The sequence below is a fragment of the Thunnus albacares genome, chromosome 24 (assembly GCF_914725855.1).
Source record: "Thunnus albacares chromosome 24, fThuAlb1.1, whole genome shotgun sequence".
Taxonomy (NCBI): Eukaryota; Metazoa; Chordata; class Actinopteri; order Scombriformes; family Scombridae; genus Thunnus; species Thunnus albacares.
This window is the reverse complement of record NC_058129.1, coordinates 16,574,672-16,594,730: the sequence shown is the minus strand read 5'-3', so window position 1 is coordinate 16,594,730 and position 20,059 is coordinate 16,574,672. Positions and strand designations below refer to the sequence as shown.

At 38.0% G+C, this 20,059-nt stretch overlaps 1 protein-coding gene across 1 annotated transcript in view; it reads right to left on the bottom strand.

Annotated features, from left to right (window-relative positions):
- The window catches only part of LOC122975993 (inactive dipeptidyl peptidase 10-like), an 87,543-nt gene extending 67,484 nt beyond the window's left edge, over positions 1 to 20,059 (bottom strand). Inside the window, exon 1 of the mRNA XM_044344215.1 lies at positions 19,658 to 20,059. Within this exon, the coding sequence (XP_044200150.1) occupies positions 19,658 to 19,717 (60 nt within the window). The 5' untranslated portion in view covers positions 19,718 to 20,059. The remainder of the gene's footprint in view (positions 1 to 19,657) is intronic.

Sequence of the window (20,059 nt, the reverse complement as noted above, 5' to 3'; positions counted from 1 at the left end):
ATTTCATAAGGTTTCCGGGATGCGAGGGTGCATAAATGACAGAGTAAGCTTTCAAGATCAAGAATAAATAACCCAAAAAATTGTTGTTTTTCCATGACATCTGTGAAAAGCTTACATGACTAAAGCTTTTATGAGTAAGAGTTACACAAACTGGGGTGTCGGTTGAATCAAGGCCATGAACACAGGCAGCTTTGTCATGTACAACTAGTGATTTCTTTGTGATAGTTTGTATGTTTCTTAAAATGCTTTTGTAGCATTTAAAAACACAAATCTGCTGCAGGAGTAAAGTGTGTTACTCTTCATCTTCATCTTTAACATCAACATTATCATCACTATTATCTTCTCCTCTAACATTTCAATAAAAACATTCAAAATTGTTTCCATGGACACTGGTGGACAACAAATTGAAATCATGTCATGAGCCAAGATTTTTAAAAAAACAAACAAACAAACGGCAGGAGACACTGAAAGAAAAACTGAATCCAGTACCTTGACCTAGAAAAAAAGTAGGTCGAGGTTTACTGAACGAGCCCGAGGTTCAGCACCGACGGTGCTGCGACCGCCTGACCGCCTGCTTGGGCTTCAGTCAGCTGAGCATCTGCAGAAAGATGGTATACTGTCAGAACTGCAGGGTTGTAAATCCTGCCAGTTGGGGTTTTACTGGGTGAGGTCTTCGCCTGGAGAGACCCCCTGAGTCACATTAGCTCAGGTGTTTGACTGCAGATATCTTTGACCTTCAGATTCCAATTCAACTGGATTGGTTGCCAATTGGCTACTGGTTGTTTAATTGAGGACATTAGGAGCCTAAAAACATGTAAAAATTCAATCTAATACAACACAACAAATGACTGATGTGCCTGTTGCTTTAAGAGTATTCTAGTAAGGAGATAATATATATCAATGGTACAGTTATGTCTCAAGTCTGGTCGATGGAAGTTTTAAGGCCAGTTCAATAAGGAGAGATCAGTCAGAGGTGTATAGAACGATTGCACAATAGTAGGTCTGAATGGCAGGATTGCAGCGATATTTAAAGGATGGTATCTAAGGACTGACAGGCTTGAGGAACGTGGGCAGAAAGATCATTGGTGATCTATATTTTAGTCTTTACAGACTGTAGGGGATACCTGTTCAAGCAACCGAAATAACTTTCCTTTCCTCAAGCTCAGACATCCAGATCTGGATCCATGTATAACTGCTGCGTCTTCACATTGAAAAGTACCAGTTGAGCCCCTGGATGCCTTTCCTACAGTGTGGAGGTTTTAGTCCAACTAGGAGAAGGCCTGGGGGCAAACTTCAGAACATGCTGGAGAGATTAGATGTCCCTTTGGGCCTCGGAAATTCACCAAGGAGGAGGTGGGGGAAGTAGGGAGGCTTATATCTCGGCTACTTTACTTCGCCTGCTCCCACCACGACCAGGACCGGAAAACAGCAGAAAATGGATGGAGGGATTGGTTCAAAGCAACCTTTTCATCATGAGGAAAGACCTTTAACACGTAATGTCTCCTCTGAATTGAAAAACCAGATAAATGACAGCACCTTTCACAAACCAAAGCTCCTTCAAGTTGCTAAAAACCTGCATGTTTTGTGTATGATTTCTCTTTTCTTTCCTTCTCAATTAAGCATCTTTCAGCTGAAAACAACAGGACCGTTGGCTGAAGTGTGCACGCACCTTACAGTCTAACCCCAACATCCTGTTTTTCAAATCTCACCAAAACACACTCCGGCTCATTTATCTGACTCTCACACACAACAACAGCCTGACACACTTTGTTTCCCAGAGGATGTGTTTCTATTTCTCAGAGCGTCGACTCTCCCAGGTGGCAGCACGAACTCCTGGGACTTTACGATAAAACACACATCATTCTTCTCGATTGAGGTCTGTCACCTTGTCTCATACAGCTTTTTTGTTGTTGTTGACTTGTTTAACACATCATACATAGACAGATTTGATCCTATTTTATATATCAAATACCGACACCATCACGCTCCAAAAAGTGGATTCTCCAGCTACGAATGAAAGGATTTAGTAGTTCAAGATTTTAAACTGCTGCTGAAGGCCCTCACGTCTTAACACTCACCCCACACCTTCCACATGAACCGCAGCAGTGTGATTTCTAAAAATAAGAGCATACTGACACCTCACCTCCAGGAACCTGAGCTCTGGTTCCATCATGCTGACGCCTCTCTCCAGTCAAAACAATCAGGAGTGAAAACTCGCGCAGCAACGAGACGCTCTCACCTCCGAGTCCAACAATTTCACACTCTTAAAAGTGGACAGTGTTGCCAGGAAAAAACACGAAAAATGCATTTGTTCTGCAAATAAACAAGACTAACAGCAAGTAAAAGATAGTCTGCTCTCCTGCTCTTGCCAACAGCGTGTCTGTCTGGTTTTTCTCTTCAGAGTAAACAGATGTCTGGTGCACACACACATGAACACACACACACACACACACACACACACACACAAAAGCCCTCTGCTCTGTTCTGATTTTACTACTTAAAAAATGGTGTCATTCATTCAAGTAAAATCAGTCAACCCAGTTTCACTTGGCATCGTCAGTCTGATAATCTAATTCTGCGTCAGGGGGGATTTGCCTGGTGGTGACACTGAGGCCCGTTGAGCTGAATTCACTCCGAGTTAAAATGACAATCAAGGAAAAAAAGTGGGTTTAAAAGAAGCATTTAGGGGAAAAAGGTCAAAAAAAAATGTCTCACCTTTGCTCGCTAAGAAAAACAAAGCCAATTTTAAAGCAACTGAGTAGTAAAGTAGCCTCTCATGTATTGTTCCAAGTCCCCAAATGTGTTTTCGTCTTGCACAGAGTGTTTTTATACGTCTTAAAACAAGCCTGAAGGAGATCTTTTATTAGACATCTATTGCATGTCTGTCAGTCCTAGGAGAGGGATCCCTCCTCTGTCACTCCTCCTGAGGTTTCTTCCATTTTTTTCTCCCATTAAAGGGTTTTTTTTTCCTTATTCGAATCGAGGGTCTAAGGACAGATGTTGTTGTATTGTTGTACAGACTGAAATAGAGTGATATTTGATATTGGGCAATACAAATAAAATTGACTTTAAAGAAGGTAATATTAAGCCAAAACATTCCTTCAAAAACACATTTTATTAATTAGGTGCATAAACTGTAACTGATGAAATTTTTCTTTACTCTCAAAGCTAAACCATGACATCACCACACTCTACTACTTCTACAACTATGGAGAAACACGAGCAGCCAACAGTTTGGTCAGATTTTGTGGACTACTTTAGTTTTGCAGTTATAATCTCTCATTGCATTGCAAGAACAGCACAGGTCAAAGCTGATGATCACAGTTGACATTTTATAATAGTTTCTAAATAAACTTGGCTGACATGCTTCTATCTATCTTCTATCTTTTTAGTTGTATTGGCGTCTTTCCAGGTCTCTGCAATGAACTTGGTGAGTACAATATTAAGATATAATTAGTAGGAAACAAACATAATTCTGTACAGAGAAGCTCAAACATCCAACAGAAGGAACAAGAAGAAAAACACCAAACCTTGTATTTCTACTTCATTAGTGATTTCTTACACTTTTAAATGTCTATCATAGGTATAGATATCAGTTCTTGTGTTATTGTGGAACACTGGAGAACCCCATTTCTCTGTAGTGACTGAAAATATCTGGACATGTTTCTATGTTTGGCCATTTCTCCATGGAAAGAATCACAATACACCAAAACAATACAATAAGAGTTTAAGGGTGAAATCTTCCTTTAAGAGAAGCTGAAACGTACCCATGAGAGAAAGTCTGATGCTCAAAGGCCTTAAATTTGCCAGTGATTTGTCTAAGAAGATTAAAAACTGCACGTTTCTGACATCTATAAAATCATCAAGAAGCAGCAGGAAGGTTGACAGACAGCATGGTGGAAGCCTGGAGGGGGTTTCAGTCCGGAGGGAGGGATTCAAACCTCCACATCGTCTCTGCCACGCAGCAGGAGTTCAAAGTCAACCCAACCTGCTTAGACAGATTATAGAAAATTAAAGTAAGAGGTGCCGCTGAGCTGGAAGAGACAGTGAACTTGTGTGTGTTGTGATAATTTCCCAGCCAACCCAGTCTCACATGAAAATGTGTAATAGCTACAATGGTCCGCAGCGCGAAACGTATTAGTTTCACAATAACGGCTCTAAAATTGTAAGATGCCTATTTTTTTTTTTTTTTTTTTTTTTTGGGCTGTTCTTTTCTATTGCACATCACATGACTGCCAAGTTTCTGTCTCCAGAAACAAAAACAAAACAGAAAAATGGCAAATGCAATATTTTAAAGATGCAGCGTGTAGAATTTAATGGCATCTAGCAGAACACACTTGAAAGAAATGGAATATAATATGTTTTAATTAGTGTATAATCAGAAAATAAATAAGAATCATTATGCTTTCGTTACCTTAGAATGAGCCCTTTATATCTACATAAGGAGCCCACCATGTTGTACCACCATGTTTCTACAGTAGGACAGAAGGGGAGGGTCGGGGGTATTCAGATGGTTGCAATCTGCAACCTCACCACTAGACGCCGCTAAATCTTACATACTACATCTTTAAGATACTTTTGGCATCAAAATGCATTTTGATAACATTTCTAATCAGAAATGTGCATTTTATTTTCATTCTCTCTGTTTAGTGAATGTATATGATGTGTAGTTTGTTACTTATTACCAAGATTCTTACAGGTTTTCCATCGTTGCTATGGTGGTTGCTATAGACGCTGCTATCACTGAAACCACGTAGTTGCATGTTGTTTGAATCATTGTCTTTGCATTGTGTAATTATCTGAGCTGTTATGTTATTTGTCTCGTTTTATGTAACTGTTTGATGATGTTCTTTAAATAAAAAACGTAGATTTTAGAGCCTCAGTGATGAACTGAATTTGAGATCTAGAATTTAAAGCTTTTAACGATATCATTTCTCAACAGAAAATCACAAAGGCTCTAAAATCTACGTTGTTTAATTGAAAGAGCATCATCTAACAGTTACATAAAACAACACAAATAATAAAACAGCTCAGATAAATACACAAGGCAAAGACAATGATTCAAACAACATGCATACAGCAATGTCAGAACGAGACACCGTCTGAATTAAAGCCCATTAAAGTTTTAGTCTAAGTTTAAGTCGCCGCTAAAGACCAATTTATTTACAGACGTTGTGTTGAAGCTGTAAACAAAGATAAGTCTATATAATTAATTTGCCTTGTCATTAGAGGGCAGACAGTTCTTTTACCTCTGAAACATCTCTGCAGTCTCCAAAAATTAAACCAAAATTTAGAGGGCAGAACTTTTCTACAACATTTATGTGACTCAATTTTTGGCCAAATTTGGCCTTGGTTTTGAGTCTGAGCGAGCAAAGTTTTAACGGAATAGTTTGACATTTTGGTAAATATGCTTGTTTGCTTTCTTGTCAAATTAGATACAGTAAGAGCGTCTCATGTCTGTACGATGAAAATGAGCAAAAAAACAAGATGTAAAGTATTAATTAAGCTTCAGAGGTGCTGGTGTAATTCATTACCTTTGGACAGACCTAGACTAAAAGGCCCAGGTTTACTCCTTATTACTTGGAGTTACATAATTGATTGATCGAAAATTGGTCATAAAGAGAGACTCTGTGTCAAAATCTAGTTTTAAGACTTAAACTGTTTTCATTTATGTTGAGCTTATTTGTTGTTAAGTTGTGTTTTAGTGTATAAAATGTAAGAAAATAGTGAAAAAATGTCCATTATTGTTCCCAGAAGCCAAATTTAACATTCAAGATTTTGAGTTTACTATCATGGAAAACATGATACAAACGATATGTGAAATAACACCAGTGAACCAATCAACTGAACTGATTAAGCATCTAATCATGTCAGCAGTAGTGGAGCTCAATAGGAGACCAACAACAAACCACTGGAGGAGGTTAATCTGGCCATAAATTCAGGTTTTCAGAGACTGTGCAGGATTTAAAACGTCTTTTTCACAGTAAGAGCTTTTCACAACCTCCACATTCACACTTTTTTTTTTTTTTTTCTCTTTCTAAAACTGTCTCTAACCTTCCATATTACCACCTGGAGAGAAAGCCATGGACCACAGAGTTCATTACTGATTAAGAGAAGAGCTTTTATTAGTCTGCGGCGTGACAGCCCTTCCTTATCTCTGTCTCTCGGCTTCTTTCATTCAGCTCTATTCTGGACCAGCAGTGACTGGCCGCCAGTAGCAATTAACTGATTATTAAAGATTATTAACTGATAATTAACTCAACATCTGCTTGCTTTCACACCTAACGACAAAAACATCAGTCACAAGACTTTCAACAAAAATCCAGAAACAGGGAACCAGTTAACAGCAATAATTCACAATTTTTAAATACTTTTCTAATTTCTGTTTGTTAATCTGATTATTGTATTTCTTGTGCTTCATATATTCTGACTAAAATGACCTGCATTGATGCCTGCAGCAGCCAGGAGAGGGAGAAATAGGTGCAACATGTCTGAAATACTTTGTGCTTTTTCAGTCGGTGCCCAATAATGGAGGGAAAGTAGCTCAGCTGGAGAGCGAAGGCGTCGCGTCATGTGTGTTTTGCTGTGATAAAGACGTGGTACGAACTGAAGGTACCTGCTGTTTTCTGTGATAAATGCTAACAGTGCTAATGACGGTTATTAGCTGTGTCTTAATGGCTGTTAATTGCTGCACCAAAAATAATGATTATGGGGTGAAAAATCATTAGAGGCTCTCTCTTCGACCACAAAAAAAAAAAAAAAATGCAATTAACATTACTTTGTTTTTGTGGATATTCTATTATTTTAGCTTCATTCTTATTGTTTTACATTTGTTTTCAGCTGCTGGGACAGTCGGTCAACACAAGAGCTGAAGGACAAATGACTTGGAATGAAAATTAGGATAGCTCGTTAGCAATTTTCAAAGTGACACCTGCTCAGACCATCTTTCCTCTCCTAATAAATCCTCTAATTGTCCCTCTTGAGTGCCCTGCCTCTGCCAAATACCTGACCCTGTCTCTCCCTGCACACCTGTCCGTCATCTCCTTTCACCAGACACTTCCACAGAGCCACGACACAGATAGCGCAGCCACCGTGGAAGTCCAGGCCTTACCTGCTAATTTTTTGTTTTATCTCACACTATTAAACACCTTAAATCAGCTATTTTTTGCTGAATTTTAAACACACTGTTTAGTGAATCAGCTGCTAATACTGTATTTCATTTAGATGTAGAGAAACTGCCTTCAATGCTGTAGAAAGAAGTTCTGATGTGCTCGACTTGGAACTACAACTGAAGAAACAAACTTTTAAAAGGTTTCTCCAACTCGGCTGCTCATAATTACTGTCTGGAAAAACATATTACGTGAACACAGAACTAGATCTGCTTTCCTGCTTTTTTTTTTTTTTGCCCTTTTTGTTGCCAACCATCAGCCTATTAATGCCATGATTTCAGTGAAGTTCCTTTATTCCAACATGCTGTGTGCATTTGGTACTCCTGCCTGTCGCCAATACCTGAACAGTGTGAAGCTTTGTAGGAGCGAGTCATTTCAGGTTTTGAAATATTAAAGATCCCCTGCAGACATGTATTAAGACATATAAAAATACTCTGCTTGGAACAATAATGTGTCTGATATGGTCTCTGCACACAAAAAAATTATAATTACCTCGTTAAAATCCTAAAAATGGCACCGTCTTATTCTCCCTCATTAAAAAATCCAGAATCTATGAATATGCAAATATATATTACTTTATAAGTTTAACTGCTGGACACAAGATGTCTCCTAATTCACTGTAAAGTTTGTTTTTAAAGTGTTTGTGCACTGGAGGCATCAAGTTTCCACATCACACTTGTGTAAGATGCAAACTGGACCACGATTGGCTTCCAAACTGGTTCAATCATGCTTTAAAATAAGAGAAACTTCCCACTTTCAGCAGATGAACATGAAAACAGATTTCTAGTGTCAAACTCTGCACAATGAAGCTCAAACATCCAACCAGAAGAGAAACATGTTTTTGAGAGATGGGGGGCTTTAACCCATAAGAACCCGGACCCACATCTCCTTAAAGGAAAATTATGGGGAACATAAAACAGACCAAATGGACCATGAGGAACACATTTCTGTAATGTAACATATATGTCATAACTTGTTTTATATCAATTTGTTTAAGAAACGTGGTCAGAACGGGTTAAATGTAATACAGGACGTCTTATTAAAGCATCAGAAATGTTAAATGTGTTGAAACTTTCCTTTAGTAGCAAAAAACAAGCTTTTTCAAAATTAGCTAGTTCTGTCACATGGCACGCCGCCATTTTGGAAGTGATGTCATGGGTACACAGATTCACACATGGTCACATGACTGCACCAGGATCTTCAGTAGATGTCACTTTGGGGACTTCATGAGTTAAAATCAAGGATAAAAGCTGTATAAGGAAGTTTCCAGAACATTGAAAGGGTTGATGACCTGTGTCGTCATGGCTTCTTATGGGTTAAACATGAATTTACTTGGAAAATGGATGTATAGTATTTTAGAGTGAAAGCTTTCAATTTAAGAACTTTTTCCTCTTTTTTTATATAACAATAAGTGGCTTAGAGAAATTACCCAGGATGAAAATTTAATATAAAATTCAAAGTGGATCCTTCATGTTAATTAAAAAGATTAAAAGATGAAAGTTACTCGAATCCTGCAGCTGTAGAGATCAATGTAGACAACTGTCACAACACTCTCATATCCCTGGAGCTGCTAGACGTTTCATTTGTGCACATCCACTCATCCAGCGATCACCCTGTGTATATATTGCCCAGTTTCGCAGCACTGACCTTGGTTTGTGTAATTATATTTCAGAGCAGTCTAACCTGAGATGATTCCTCCTGGTACTTGGTGCTGTGTGAGCCACAGTCTGACTCACTGGCCCAAAAATAAAACACATCAGAGTAAACACCAGCTTGTGCAACAAGGGCAAGGTAATTTAAAAAAAAAAAAAAAAGCAGCTGATGCGTTTAAGCAGGTCGCTGTGATGAATGCAGGTGGATGTCAGGCTCTGTGGGTTTAAAAATCAAAGCTTTATTTGATGGTTTTATGTTGAATGAGTCCTTGGATTTGTTGGATAACTGAGCTCAGCCTGCTTATTTGCATGTTACGACATTTACATAATACAGATATGAATAAAGTCAAAGGGAATTTAGATAAAATCATCAAATAAAGTATTTGAATGGTTGAAAAGGAAAACCTTTATATTCATTCTTCAGATTTTTTAATGATTACAGTCTGATAAAACGACTGGAGGTCAGCAGCCTCTCTGATTTCACATTACATCACATGATGTCAGTAGAAATCCATCCACCAGCTTTGACAGCAGAGCAGAGCGTTCTTGTGTGAAACTGCCCTCTAGTGACAAAAACTAGACGTGCATTTATCCATATTCTCCTTTATGCTTTGATTTAATTAAATGCAGTCACTTCGTGCCTTTCGTCAGCTCAGAGCTGGATGAAACAGACAAACTACCCTGCAGCCTCAGACGCTTTAAAAGCTGCAGATTCATTATGTGTCAAATGATTTTTAGTAATTTAATTAACTGAGCAGCAATTTCAACTTAAATTATAATTGCCTTAAAGCAGGTCCTGTATTTTTACCTACTGACCTGTCTTGAGGAAAAAATATAATAAGACTTACACAGACATTCGGGGCAACTTACAACCTATTACTGCTCTGAAATTGTATTTCTAATCTATTACTTATCATGTATTTAATTAAAAACCATTTAGAATGGTTTCTATTCTTTGAATTGGCATTTTAATGTTTTTATGAATTAAATCAAGCACTTTAAATTGCTCTTGTTTATGAAATGAACTATACATGATGTGCCTTGTGTATTAGTAGTATTAACTTATCTCTGTGCATTTCCTGTCTAGTTTCTAGTTTTAATTTCCATTTGGAAATGTTTCTATTCTTTTAATTGACATTTTAAACTTTTTATGTTGTTTTTTTTCTCTTCTTCTTAACGTTGCCTTAAGTAAAGTACTTTGAATTGTGAACTAAACACGCCATATAAATAAACTCACTAGTAGCAGCAGGAGGTTAATGGGACTTGTAGTGGAAACAATAGAGCTGTTGTAATAGAAGTTGCCTGTATAAATGTTATAGAGTCAGCTGACTACATTTTTACATTTGTAATAGGAAACACATTATATTTACTTAAATAGCCTAATTAAAATTGTCTTGATAATGTCTTAATATGTGTTTTGAAGCAAAAAGAGAGTCTTGTTGGGTTTGAGAGTTTATAACTGTTAAACATGAATCAATTCCTTTAAAAAATTTGACATTAATAAGTTAAGCATGTACAAACATGATTGCTGTGTGTGTGTGTGAATACTTGTTACAGTGTCCCGCTATCGCTGAGTCTTCTCTAGTTGTCATAGCATCAGCTATAACACCTGTCGCAGTCGTAGAAGTGGCAGCAGAGTGAGATGGAGGGATGAAGAGAGAGTTGCATCAGAACAGGGACGAATGTTAACAAGCAACAGTGAACATTAAGTTCAGCTCAAGTTTTGTCAAACATGATCACAGTATGAGCTGTTCTGCTTTTAGGATTTCTAAACAACAAATCTATAAAGTAGCAAACTGCTCCTTTTTCGCCTTTTATGAAGTGTTCTTTAAAGAGCTAAATGTGTGGTGTGATACAAGTTTAGCCACATTTTTATTGAGTGAGTAGGAGGAGTAAAAATTAGCTAGTGAAGCATATCAACACTCAGAGGCTAACATGCTTATCAGAGGTTTCTGAGCATCTCCAGCACAGTAAACTCAGTGATGATGAGGACGGCTGAGACGAGATTAGTCATCTTCCTCCACCGCTCACATGCTAATGAGCAGGCCCTGCTTTTTTACTCCATGTCCATCTCCACGGTAACAGATGGCTGTGGCTAATGTTGATATTCAGTGATTTTTTTTTTTTTTTTGACTGTGATTGGGAACCGCACATGCTGCTGAACCCCGTCATGATGCCAATCTGTTCGCTTTCACAGGTTTTAGGGTTGGGAGTTCAGCTCAGCGCAGGTCCTGAGTTGCTGCTTGGAACAAAAAAAAAAAAACAGCTTCACTCTTTCACATTTTTCATTTAAAAATGAAAATGAAAATGAGATACAGACATAAATGTTGGGAAACTATTTTTTTCACATTGCAAAAGCACTTTAAACTTCAACAGCTGCCTTGAATGTGCTCGTTACTGCTCATGTTGTCAGTAAGTAAACATTAAAACAGCTTTTTAAATTGATTTGAGCTGCTTGTGAGGGGAAATTGGAGCCGTGGAGTTCATTATCACCAAACTGATGAGTCTTAATATCATGTAAATCCTTCTAAGTAGAATGGAAACATAATTAAAACAGTTAATGTCATTAATTTCTGGGTAATGTTGGATTATAATCATATAATTCAAGAGAATTTCTCTCTGTATAAGGATTATTCTGGCTTTTTGTTCAATTTTGTCATTTAATTTCTCACTCCCAGTTAAAAATTAAACATCGGCTATTGAAAATGAGCAGATAGTATCATCCAGTGCCAGTCGTTTAAGAGCACATGAGGGCACACAGTGGATTGTAGATGCATATAAGAGAGCTTGTGTTGTCATTTTCCTCCAACAGATCCGTCAGTTCCCACACACACATGAAATCTGACAGTCTTGTTGCTGCGGTTCAAGGTCAGACTTTTCAAAAAACAGTTTTTGGTCGTTTCATTGTGAACTGACAAACAAAAAAAAAGAAAAAGAAGAAGCTTCAACGTACAATCTACGATGTTAACAGATCACCGAGATGTCAAGGCCGATTTTAAAGATGTAAGAAGAAAAGCTTTAGAGGATGAGAATGTCCTCGGCGCTCTTAAAAGTGACTCACTGCAAACTGCGGCGTATGAACACACTCCCACTCTTCTGACCTCGTGCAAATAGGATTTGACTGATATATATATGATAACAATTTCCTGGAATAACAAGTTACTTAGCAACAACCAGCTTGATCATTGCAGCATCAAAAAAAAAAAAAAAAAGAGGAGACAGAGAGGAAGAGTAATGATTATCAAATAGCAAACCATGATAAACTCATGGTTTACTCAAATAAAATGAACAAAATGAAAATATAGGATAGGAAATGGGATTAAATTTATGTTATAAATCTATATTTTATGCTATTGTGACATAATACTGTGAGGGTTGTAGGGGACAGAATAATAGAAAACCTGACCTTCACATGTAGAACACATTCATAAAGTCAGTCTTACTAACTTTTTCAAGGACTGAGTGTAAAATTTATTCCCTACAATCAAGCATCTGGACATAACAGTTAATCAAGCCCACAGTCAAACTACATTTATGGCCTCATATCTCATATAAAATCTTGAAATTAATATATATATATAATAAGCCCTCAAGCATATAGGAATTCTCACCTGAGTTACGGCTCTTGAAGTAGCAAAAGCCACATTTCTGGCCTCCCTCTGTCTGCACTTTACAAGCAAATTAGTTCAAATCGGTGATCAAATTGACTTACAGTGGATATAAAAATTGCAGAGGGAAATTGCCGTCAGTGAAGGGGGGTAGAGCTTTTTAAAGAAAGGAGCTTAGACTGAGAAACCAACATGCAGATTCAGCAGAGCAAACAATCACAGAAAAAGACAGAACATTTTGTCGACTATGAAAAGTCATCAAACCGAGTGAAACCCGGTTCCTTTCATACAGCTGCAAAACCAAAAGAAACCTTATTATGAGCTCGTACGAAGGTATGACAAGCCAGTTTGTTCACGGCTGACAAAAGGATTCGAGCAGTCAGACAGAGGTGTCCGTTCTCTCCACTGTTGTGTCTGTTCATCATTGACTTTGTCATAAAAACGACAACAATACAGAAGAGAAATGCGATCCGGTCTGACCATGTGGAACCCGCCTGACAGCATGGACTTTGTTAACGACTCAACAACAAGAAAGATTTAGGTGCAGTCCTGTTAGAAATGACACCCGAAAAAAGTAGTGTCGCGGCCAGACATCTTTCAAAATACTGACCTGTAATCAGCACCTATAAAAGAAGAGATCAAAGGAAGGAGGGGAACAAAGGAAAACCTGGAAAATAAAACCTGGAGGGAGACGCTGGAGGGACTGGCGGCCCGTCTATAGACATGGAGTCAAAAACAGCGAGCAAAATATCTACTACCATGCCACTGTTCTGGAGGATGTAATCAGTTTTAGTGATCAGTATTTGTCATTTTTGCTTTGGCAATGTCTAGATTTCACGCCTCGAGGAAAGCAACTTTTGATTTGAGACTGCAGAGATGCAGCAATTAACCGATTTCACTATTAATCACATTTTAAAACATCATGGTTTTGCAACCGTAAAGGCTCAACGACACTAAGTGTTTTTGCTCCCACTCTCAGAAAATGGGCATTATGGTACTTTAAGAAAATTGTGTTAAAAAAAATGTTCATAGGTGCAACCTGCTTAAAATGTCGCGCTGCAACAAGTTCAGGTACACAAAGTTACACATGCTGTCACGAGAGCGACTCCCCTCGTTTGTGTTTGAGGGAAACTATATCAGCTAAAGCAGACGAGTTTTCTGGCAACGGCTGATGGACCCAACGTTGAAGCGTTGGATTTAACACCTCGAAGTTAAAGTTGCAGTGTGCAGAATTTTGTGGTATCTAGTGGAGCAGATACGGCAGAAATGGAATATAATATTCATAAGTATGTTTTAATTAGTATATAATCCCATGAAAATAAGAAGCGTTATGTTTTTGTTGCTGTAAAATGAGCCCTTTATATATACAAAGGGAGCGGGTCCTCTTCCGTGGAGCCCGCCATGTTGCACCGCCATGTTCCTACAGTAGCTCAGAACAGACAAACCAAAGACTGACTCCAGAGAGGACCTTTTGCAGTTTTTGCGAGTTTCACGGCCACCGTAGGTTTTCCTACATGCCTGGAAGGGATCCAGCTATACTGCTTAACTGAAGGTAATACACTAAGTAATAACTAAGTTTAAAATATCATTACTTTAGTGGCAGGTTACTTAATGAAACATTGAGTTGGTATGGAAATAAATATAAACGTGTCACTTACAATCAAAAAAGTAGCGTTGAGTTAAGAGTCGGGCTTTCAGTGCAACGTAAACCAACAGCAGCAAAGCAGGAAAAGGAGCGTTGCACTGTTTATAAATTAACACTCACCATGTCATCCTCTCAAGAGTTTCAGAGCAATCATTCCTCCCATCTGTGCTGAGTAAACACTAACTACGGTGGGTAAATAAACCAGGTGTAAAAGACTTAACATTAGGATCCTGTAGACTTCCAGCACTGTGGGATCTAATTTACTGCATTTCAGTAATTAATAACACCTGCATAAGAGATGTTCTTAATTTCTTTCCTTCATTTTCACTAAAACTGCAAAATAAATAAATAAATAACAATAATAGACAGAATTTTCCCAAGCCTCATATAAAATTAAATTAAATATTAAAATAGATTATTAAAAATGAATTAAGAATTAGGCATGGATCACAGTTGATGATAATAACACTTCAGTTTATGACCTACATTAGTGATATTTTCTGCTAGAGGATCATTAAAGTTCATCTTAATTTCATATTATTTAATCTTATATTAATAATAAGCAAAGCAAAAAATGTTGTGGGGAAAAAATACGATAAAACCTCTTATTAAAAATGCAGATGTGAAATAAAAGTCTGCATGATAATGATGAAACTGTGTGTAATGTAAATGTATACTCTCAGGTTTTATTGTCTTTTGATTATGTGCACAGTGTAACACTTTTCCTTTGTTTAGTCCTCGTGTGAGAAGCTCCTCAACTGCTGGTTCTCAGCAGGTGTGGAAACATTATCAAAAAGCGAAGCTGTGATCCGGCCTTCAACTCTTCATCCTCAGCAGACAGAGGCAGAGGAGGAAACCACCGGGGAAAAAATATAGATGGTGCTATGAATGAACAAAAGGGCAACTGTGTATTAATTAAAAGACAACAGTTAGTGTCTGAGGATGAAGAAATGTATGTACAAGCTGGAGGTCCATTTGTGAATTCTGATTATTGCAATAAATACTCTTGAAAGACGACTTGCTCCTTGTGGTTTCACCTTTATTGCACAAACAATTCCCACAACACGTGAAAGGGTGATTTTTCCTCAGACTATAATCTATAATATCTATAATATCTATAATCATTGCCTCCCTGGATGAGAGTGACATGCTGTGACGCTGTTTTGTTAGAGTTTATGAACTGATGTGGTCACCACAGCTGCTCTGCCAGGCAGCTTTTATATCCCTTATAAATGCTTTTTAATCCCCTTTTTTTTAAAAATTGTGTTCATTTAATAGACAGTGAGGACAATAATATTCTTCTCAGCAGAAGAAATGTGGGAAAATGGTGAGTGCTTGATGTTTTAGGGGGATGAAATTGGTCAGATTTACAAATTGAAGGCGAAAATGCCAAAAAATACCACTAACAAAAAAGTATATTTCTAATAAAAAGTGATGCAAATTAGTTCTATATCTGAAAATGACTGTAACAGCATAAATCCAGTGGATTTCAAGGACCTGAGAAGATCTAAATAAACTGTCGAGTGAGGAAGGCAAACGTAATTTTAGCTTCTTTTTCCATTATTGATTTTGACAACCTCTCAATACCTATTTGTACACAAAGTAGTTTCTACCAATAGTGGCACATTGTGAAAGATGTGATATTAAAATTGTAAAATCGGTAGAAAATCTGCAATTAAATGAGTTTAGGAAGCTGACAACCCCGTGAACAATATTCTGTTTGAGTGGAGATTTGTTGTCTCATAATGGGCTAATTCATTTTCCACCATGACAATGCTGTCTTGTAACGTTTCAGCACAAACACAATCAGATTCATAGTTATTGAATTCCTGCACGAAATGCTGGTAATTTGCTGATTAAAAAACACATATTTTCAGTTTTGCCTTTATATCTCCAATATCAACAAAGAGGCTCACTTTCACACTAATACAATCCACACACACACAAAAAAGAAAGCAAAGAGCTGCATCTCTCTGTTACCATCAGCAGCTTTGTGGTGGGTGACTGTTGGTGTCTACAGCTCCTGTATCTCCAGAGGCTTATTTATGAAGCAGCTAAAACCAGGCGGCACATGAGGGTGGATTACTGAGCGATGATTTATGACACAATTAAAACTAAATAATGCAAATGAAACACAACAAAGCATGTCGGTTCATTTTATATATCGCCGGTGTCATGTGAAAACCTCAAGTCTTCTCTGTGAAATTAAGGGATCTCATTCTTTGAAACTTTAAAAGTGCCTGGATCACACAAAAACATTCATGTTGGTCATTGTATAATAATAATAATAATATAAGAAACATCAAGTACATGAGGCTATACTTGAAAAATGGCTTTTTCAAAGTGTAATGCAGTGTTTTCTTTGCACGAGTTCTTGCTCTTATCGAAGCTCCCTCCTGCCAGATTATTCCCACCCTGCTGCTGCTGTGGGCCGACAGCAGCACAGGATTGTACGGGATTATGCTTTGGCTGTTCGTCTCCCTGTCTGAGGGATCTGCTCGCAGCTAAGAACCGCTTTGCATAAACTGTGAGCAATAATGAAGCTCTTTAATGCTGAAGCCTTTATTCTACTCACTGCTGTCACCGTGTCTCTGTCTTGTATTTTACTGCGACATGAGGAGGTTGGAAAGACACATTACTGCACTTTGATCATTCAGTATCACTATAGAGGCTCCAGTTTGAAATATTCACCGTACTTTGATTCTCTTTGTCTTAATTATTGTGCTGCTATGTTCTCATGCCCAGTTTTAGATAAAGCAGCATATGTAAGGATGTAACTATTGGAAACCAGTAGAAGACAGTGCTGGATTTGTCAAACAAACCAGAATATGCAGTTTAAGACACTGATTTCTACTAAACTGTTGTTTTTTAACCTTTGCAGAGCTTTATGTTAGCCTATAGAGGTGTTTAATCTTTCAATCAGAGTTTAGATTGCTGTATAGGATCATCATATTGGATAAAATGGTGAAAAACCAAATGTGACCCAGTGGTTTCTAACCCTGTCCATTGTTTTATCACCTTGATACTGTATGTCTACGCCATGATTAACCCTTACTGTTCATATTCAGACTCATAATTAGTCTCTATGCCAAACTTCTAAACTACACATATATTTTTAATACATAAATACCTCATCAGTAATCAGGTTTTTACACTATATGTTTATGGACAAAAACATGATTTCAGTGAATGTTACTGAATGTGAGGAATGAATTTTTGAATAAATACACATCAAATTTAATCCCCTACAGTATGTACAAAGATGTGTATCGATCATAGACTGTATAAAAATATGGACGTAGTCACCGTGACGTCACCCGTTGGTTTCTGAAGAGTGGTTTTGAAGCTCAAAGTGAGCCGCTCCGGCCGTCGCCATCTTGGCAGTGCGTGACTCTGCCTAACTCCCGGCCAATCAAAAATGGTCAAAGAGGCGGGGCCGAACGGCTGAAACAAGCCACCTAGTGGCTGGCGGACCTGTCACTCAAAGCAGCCATGTCCTTCATTACGCATAACTTTACAGCTCAATAAAATTTAAACGGGTGAGTTATAAAAAAATTCACCCCCCGTACAGTTGTCATGAAAGGAGAAATTAGCTTCAGAGACCAAAACCATTTTTTGTGCCAGGCTGTAAACATGTTTATTTCTGCTGTAAAGTTGGGCATTTTAACATGGGGGTCTATGGGGATTGACTCGCTTTTGGAGCCTCAATTGGCCATTCAAGCAACTGCAGTGTTTGGCACTTCTTCATTGGCTTCATGTTACAGCCCCAGAGGTTGGCGCTTGGTATCGACTGCACAATTTTTTTTCCAAAAAAGTTGAAATATTTCCTTTTTTGTATATTATTGGTCACTTTAGGAAAAGTCATAAAATTTAAGGCTAAAATAAAGATGTTTTGGGTGTTGTTCTGAACAGTATGTAAAGGTTAAATACAGTGAAAGCTCTGTGGTTGTTGTTGACAGTGTTACTGCTCCTTTATCCCTAATTTGCATTTATGGAGCTTTAGTGAAAGTTCAGTCAGGAAGACCATCGTTTGCATGCTCAGGTCTGTAGTTTTATTTCTCATTCCCATCCCTCACGCATGCCCACTCATAATTTCCTTGCTGTCATTGCCCAGCTGTCAACTGAGACCTCAGCTGTTCACATCAGCTGGTCACATCCAACCAGTAGCGCGGTAACATGCCGTCATCGTCGGCCTATCAACTTGGCACCTGTCTTTTTAAATATGTTTTCTCCCTCTCTGCCTTTAGTGCTTTCATGCTGCCGTTATAATCAACCCTACCACCTCCCCAGTCTTCACAGATTCATCACTTCATCTATCTCATCAGCCTCATCAGTCTCAGCCGAAGTCATCAGCCACCATCACCAGAGTCTGGACTCCATGAGGGGATTCGTCTTGCTGCTGCTGCTCAGGACTGATGTCTTATGATTACAAAATCTCCCTGTAGAGTCTAAACATCTAATCATCAATATCTGTATAGTTAACAATTATTTTATTACTTTGCTTCACTCACTTGTCTCTCCTGATTGAACTGTTATTGGAGTTTCATAAGAGGTCTAACATACAATTTGGCCTTTCTATGGTCTACTTTACCCCAAATGTAAGTAACATCATTGTGTAACATAACATTGTGTACATTTCTTTGTCTGTGAATGACTTTTTGGCAAACAAAAGTAATATATATTTAACCTATAAAACATGACACATATCCTTATTTGGCGTAATAACAATACTTTATAGTCATTTCCATATTTTACTACTACACTACTTTCCTACATGTTGGGTTTTAATGAGATCTGATGAAAGATCGGTTGATATTGCAATTAATATAATCATTTTTTACACAAACAGCAGCCAAGCAACGAGGAAGTAAAGTCAGTGTCAACAAAGCACAGGGGTTAAAACATTTCTGTCCCTAAAAAGAAAAACATAAAACATAACAATACAAATCGCATTTTTACTGCTGGATTTCAGTACTGACGGAGAAGAAGTATATTGACTCTAAAATGCCAAATATCAGGCTGCTTCTTTTATGTGTCAAACAATCCCACAAAGAAAGTCAAACACAGATTCTTTAAGCTTTTAACAGGCTGTCGGACATTTTTACTTTCAAATTAATTTAACACTCTTATCCAGTCTTCACCGAGAACATTTAAGGCAAACAGTAAGTGCAGAAAGGATAATTGCCTATGTAATCAGGGACACTGTGCGGCAAGTGCTAACACATAATTAGAGGACAGTTTGAGAAGGAAAACTACTGTAGAAAGGGTTTTGACATGCTCATGTTGCAGTTCAAGCAATGGGTGTATTTTTACTTTCTGTATCATTATAAATGTCTTGTGAAGCACTTGATTTGTATGCTATGTAGCATCATAGACTTTCTGTTGATGTGCTGTCGGTTGAAGACACAGAGCAGCATCAGTTGCATGTTAGAGTGGCAAAGTTTAAATAAAGCCACATACTGCTGAAAACTTTGGCAGCTGTTTGGTATTAATATGCTTTTTTCACATGCTGTCAGAAGGAGAATGGTGCGTGAATTATTCTGAGAGAGAGGATGTAAAAAAAAAAAACTATGAGCATCCTACCTTGACATCTTTGGCTGGTTGACACTCAATCTGATGAGAGACGGACGCAGTTTGGTTCATCGTTCAGCTTCGCAGAACGTCCCTTTATCTGAAAACCAGGCTACAGCACTTCCTATCAGATCATATAAAATCTCTGCTGTCACCAGACTGCCAGCAGCTCAGTTTTGAAGTTTTCCCCCGGCGTCTGCTCCTTGGGCTCCGAGCAGAAACTCTTGCTGATGCTGATAACGCTGACAAACTGAAGGCTGCGGAGCTGGAAATGCTCTTTCTCACCAATGCCGCAGCTTCACTTTATTACTGCTTCACCAGAGGCGGTACATTTAAATACATGATCTATTTTCCCTCCTTTGTTTGTCTCTCTAGCAGTAAACGGTTTCACATTTAAATGCACTCCCTCCCTCT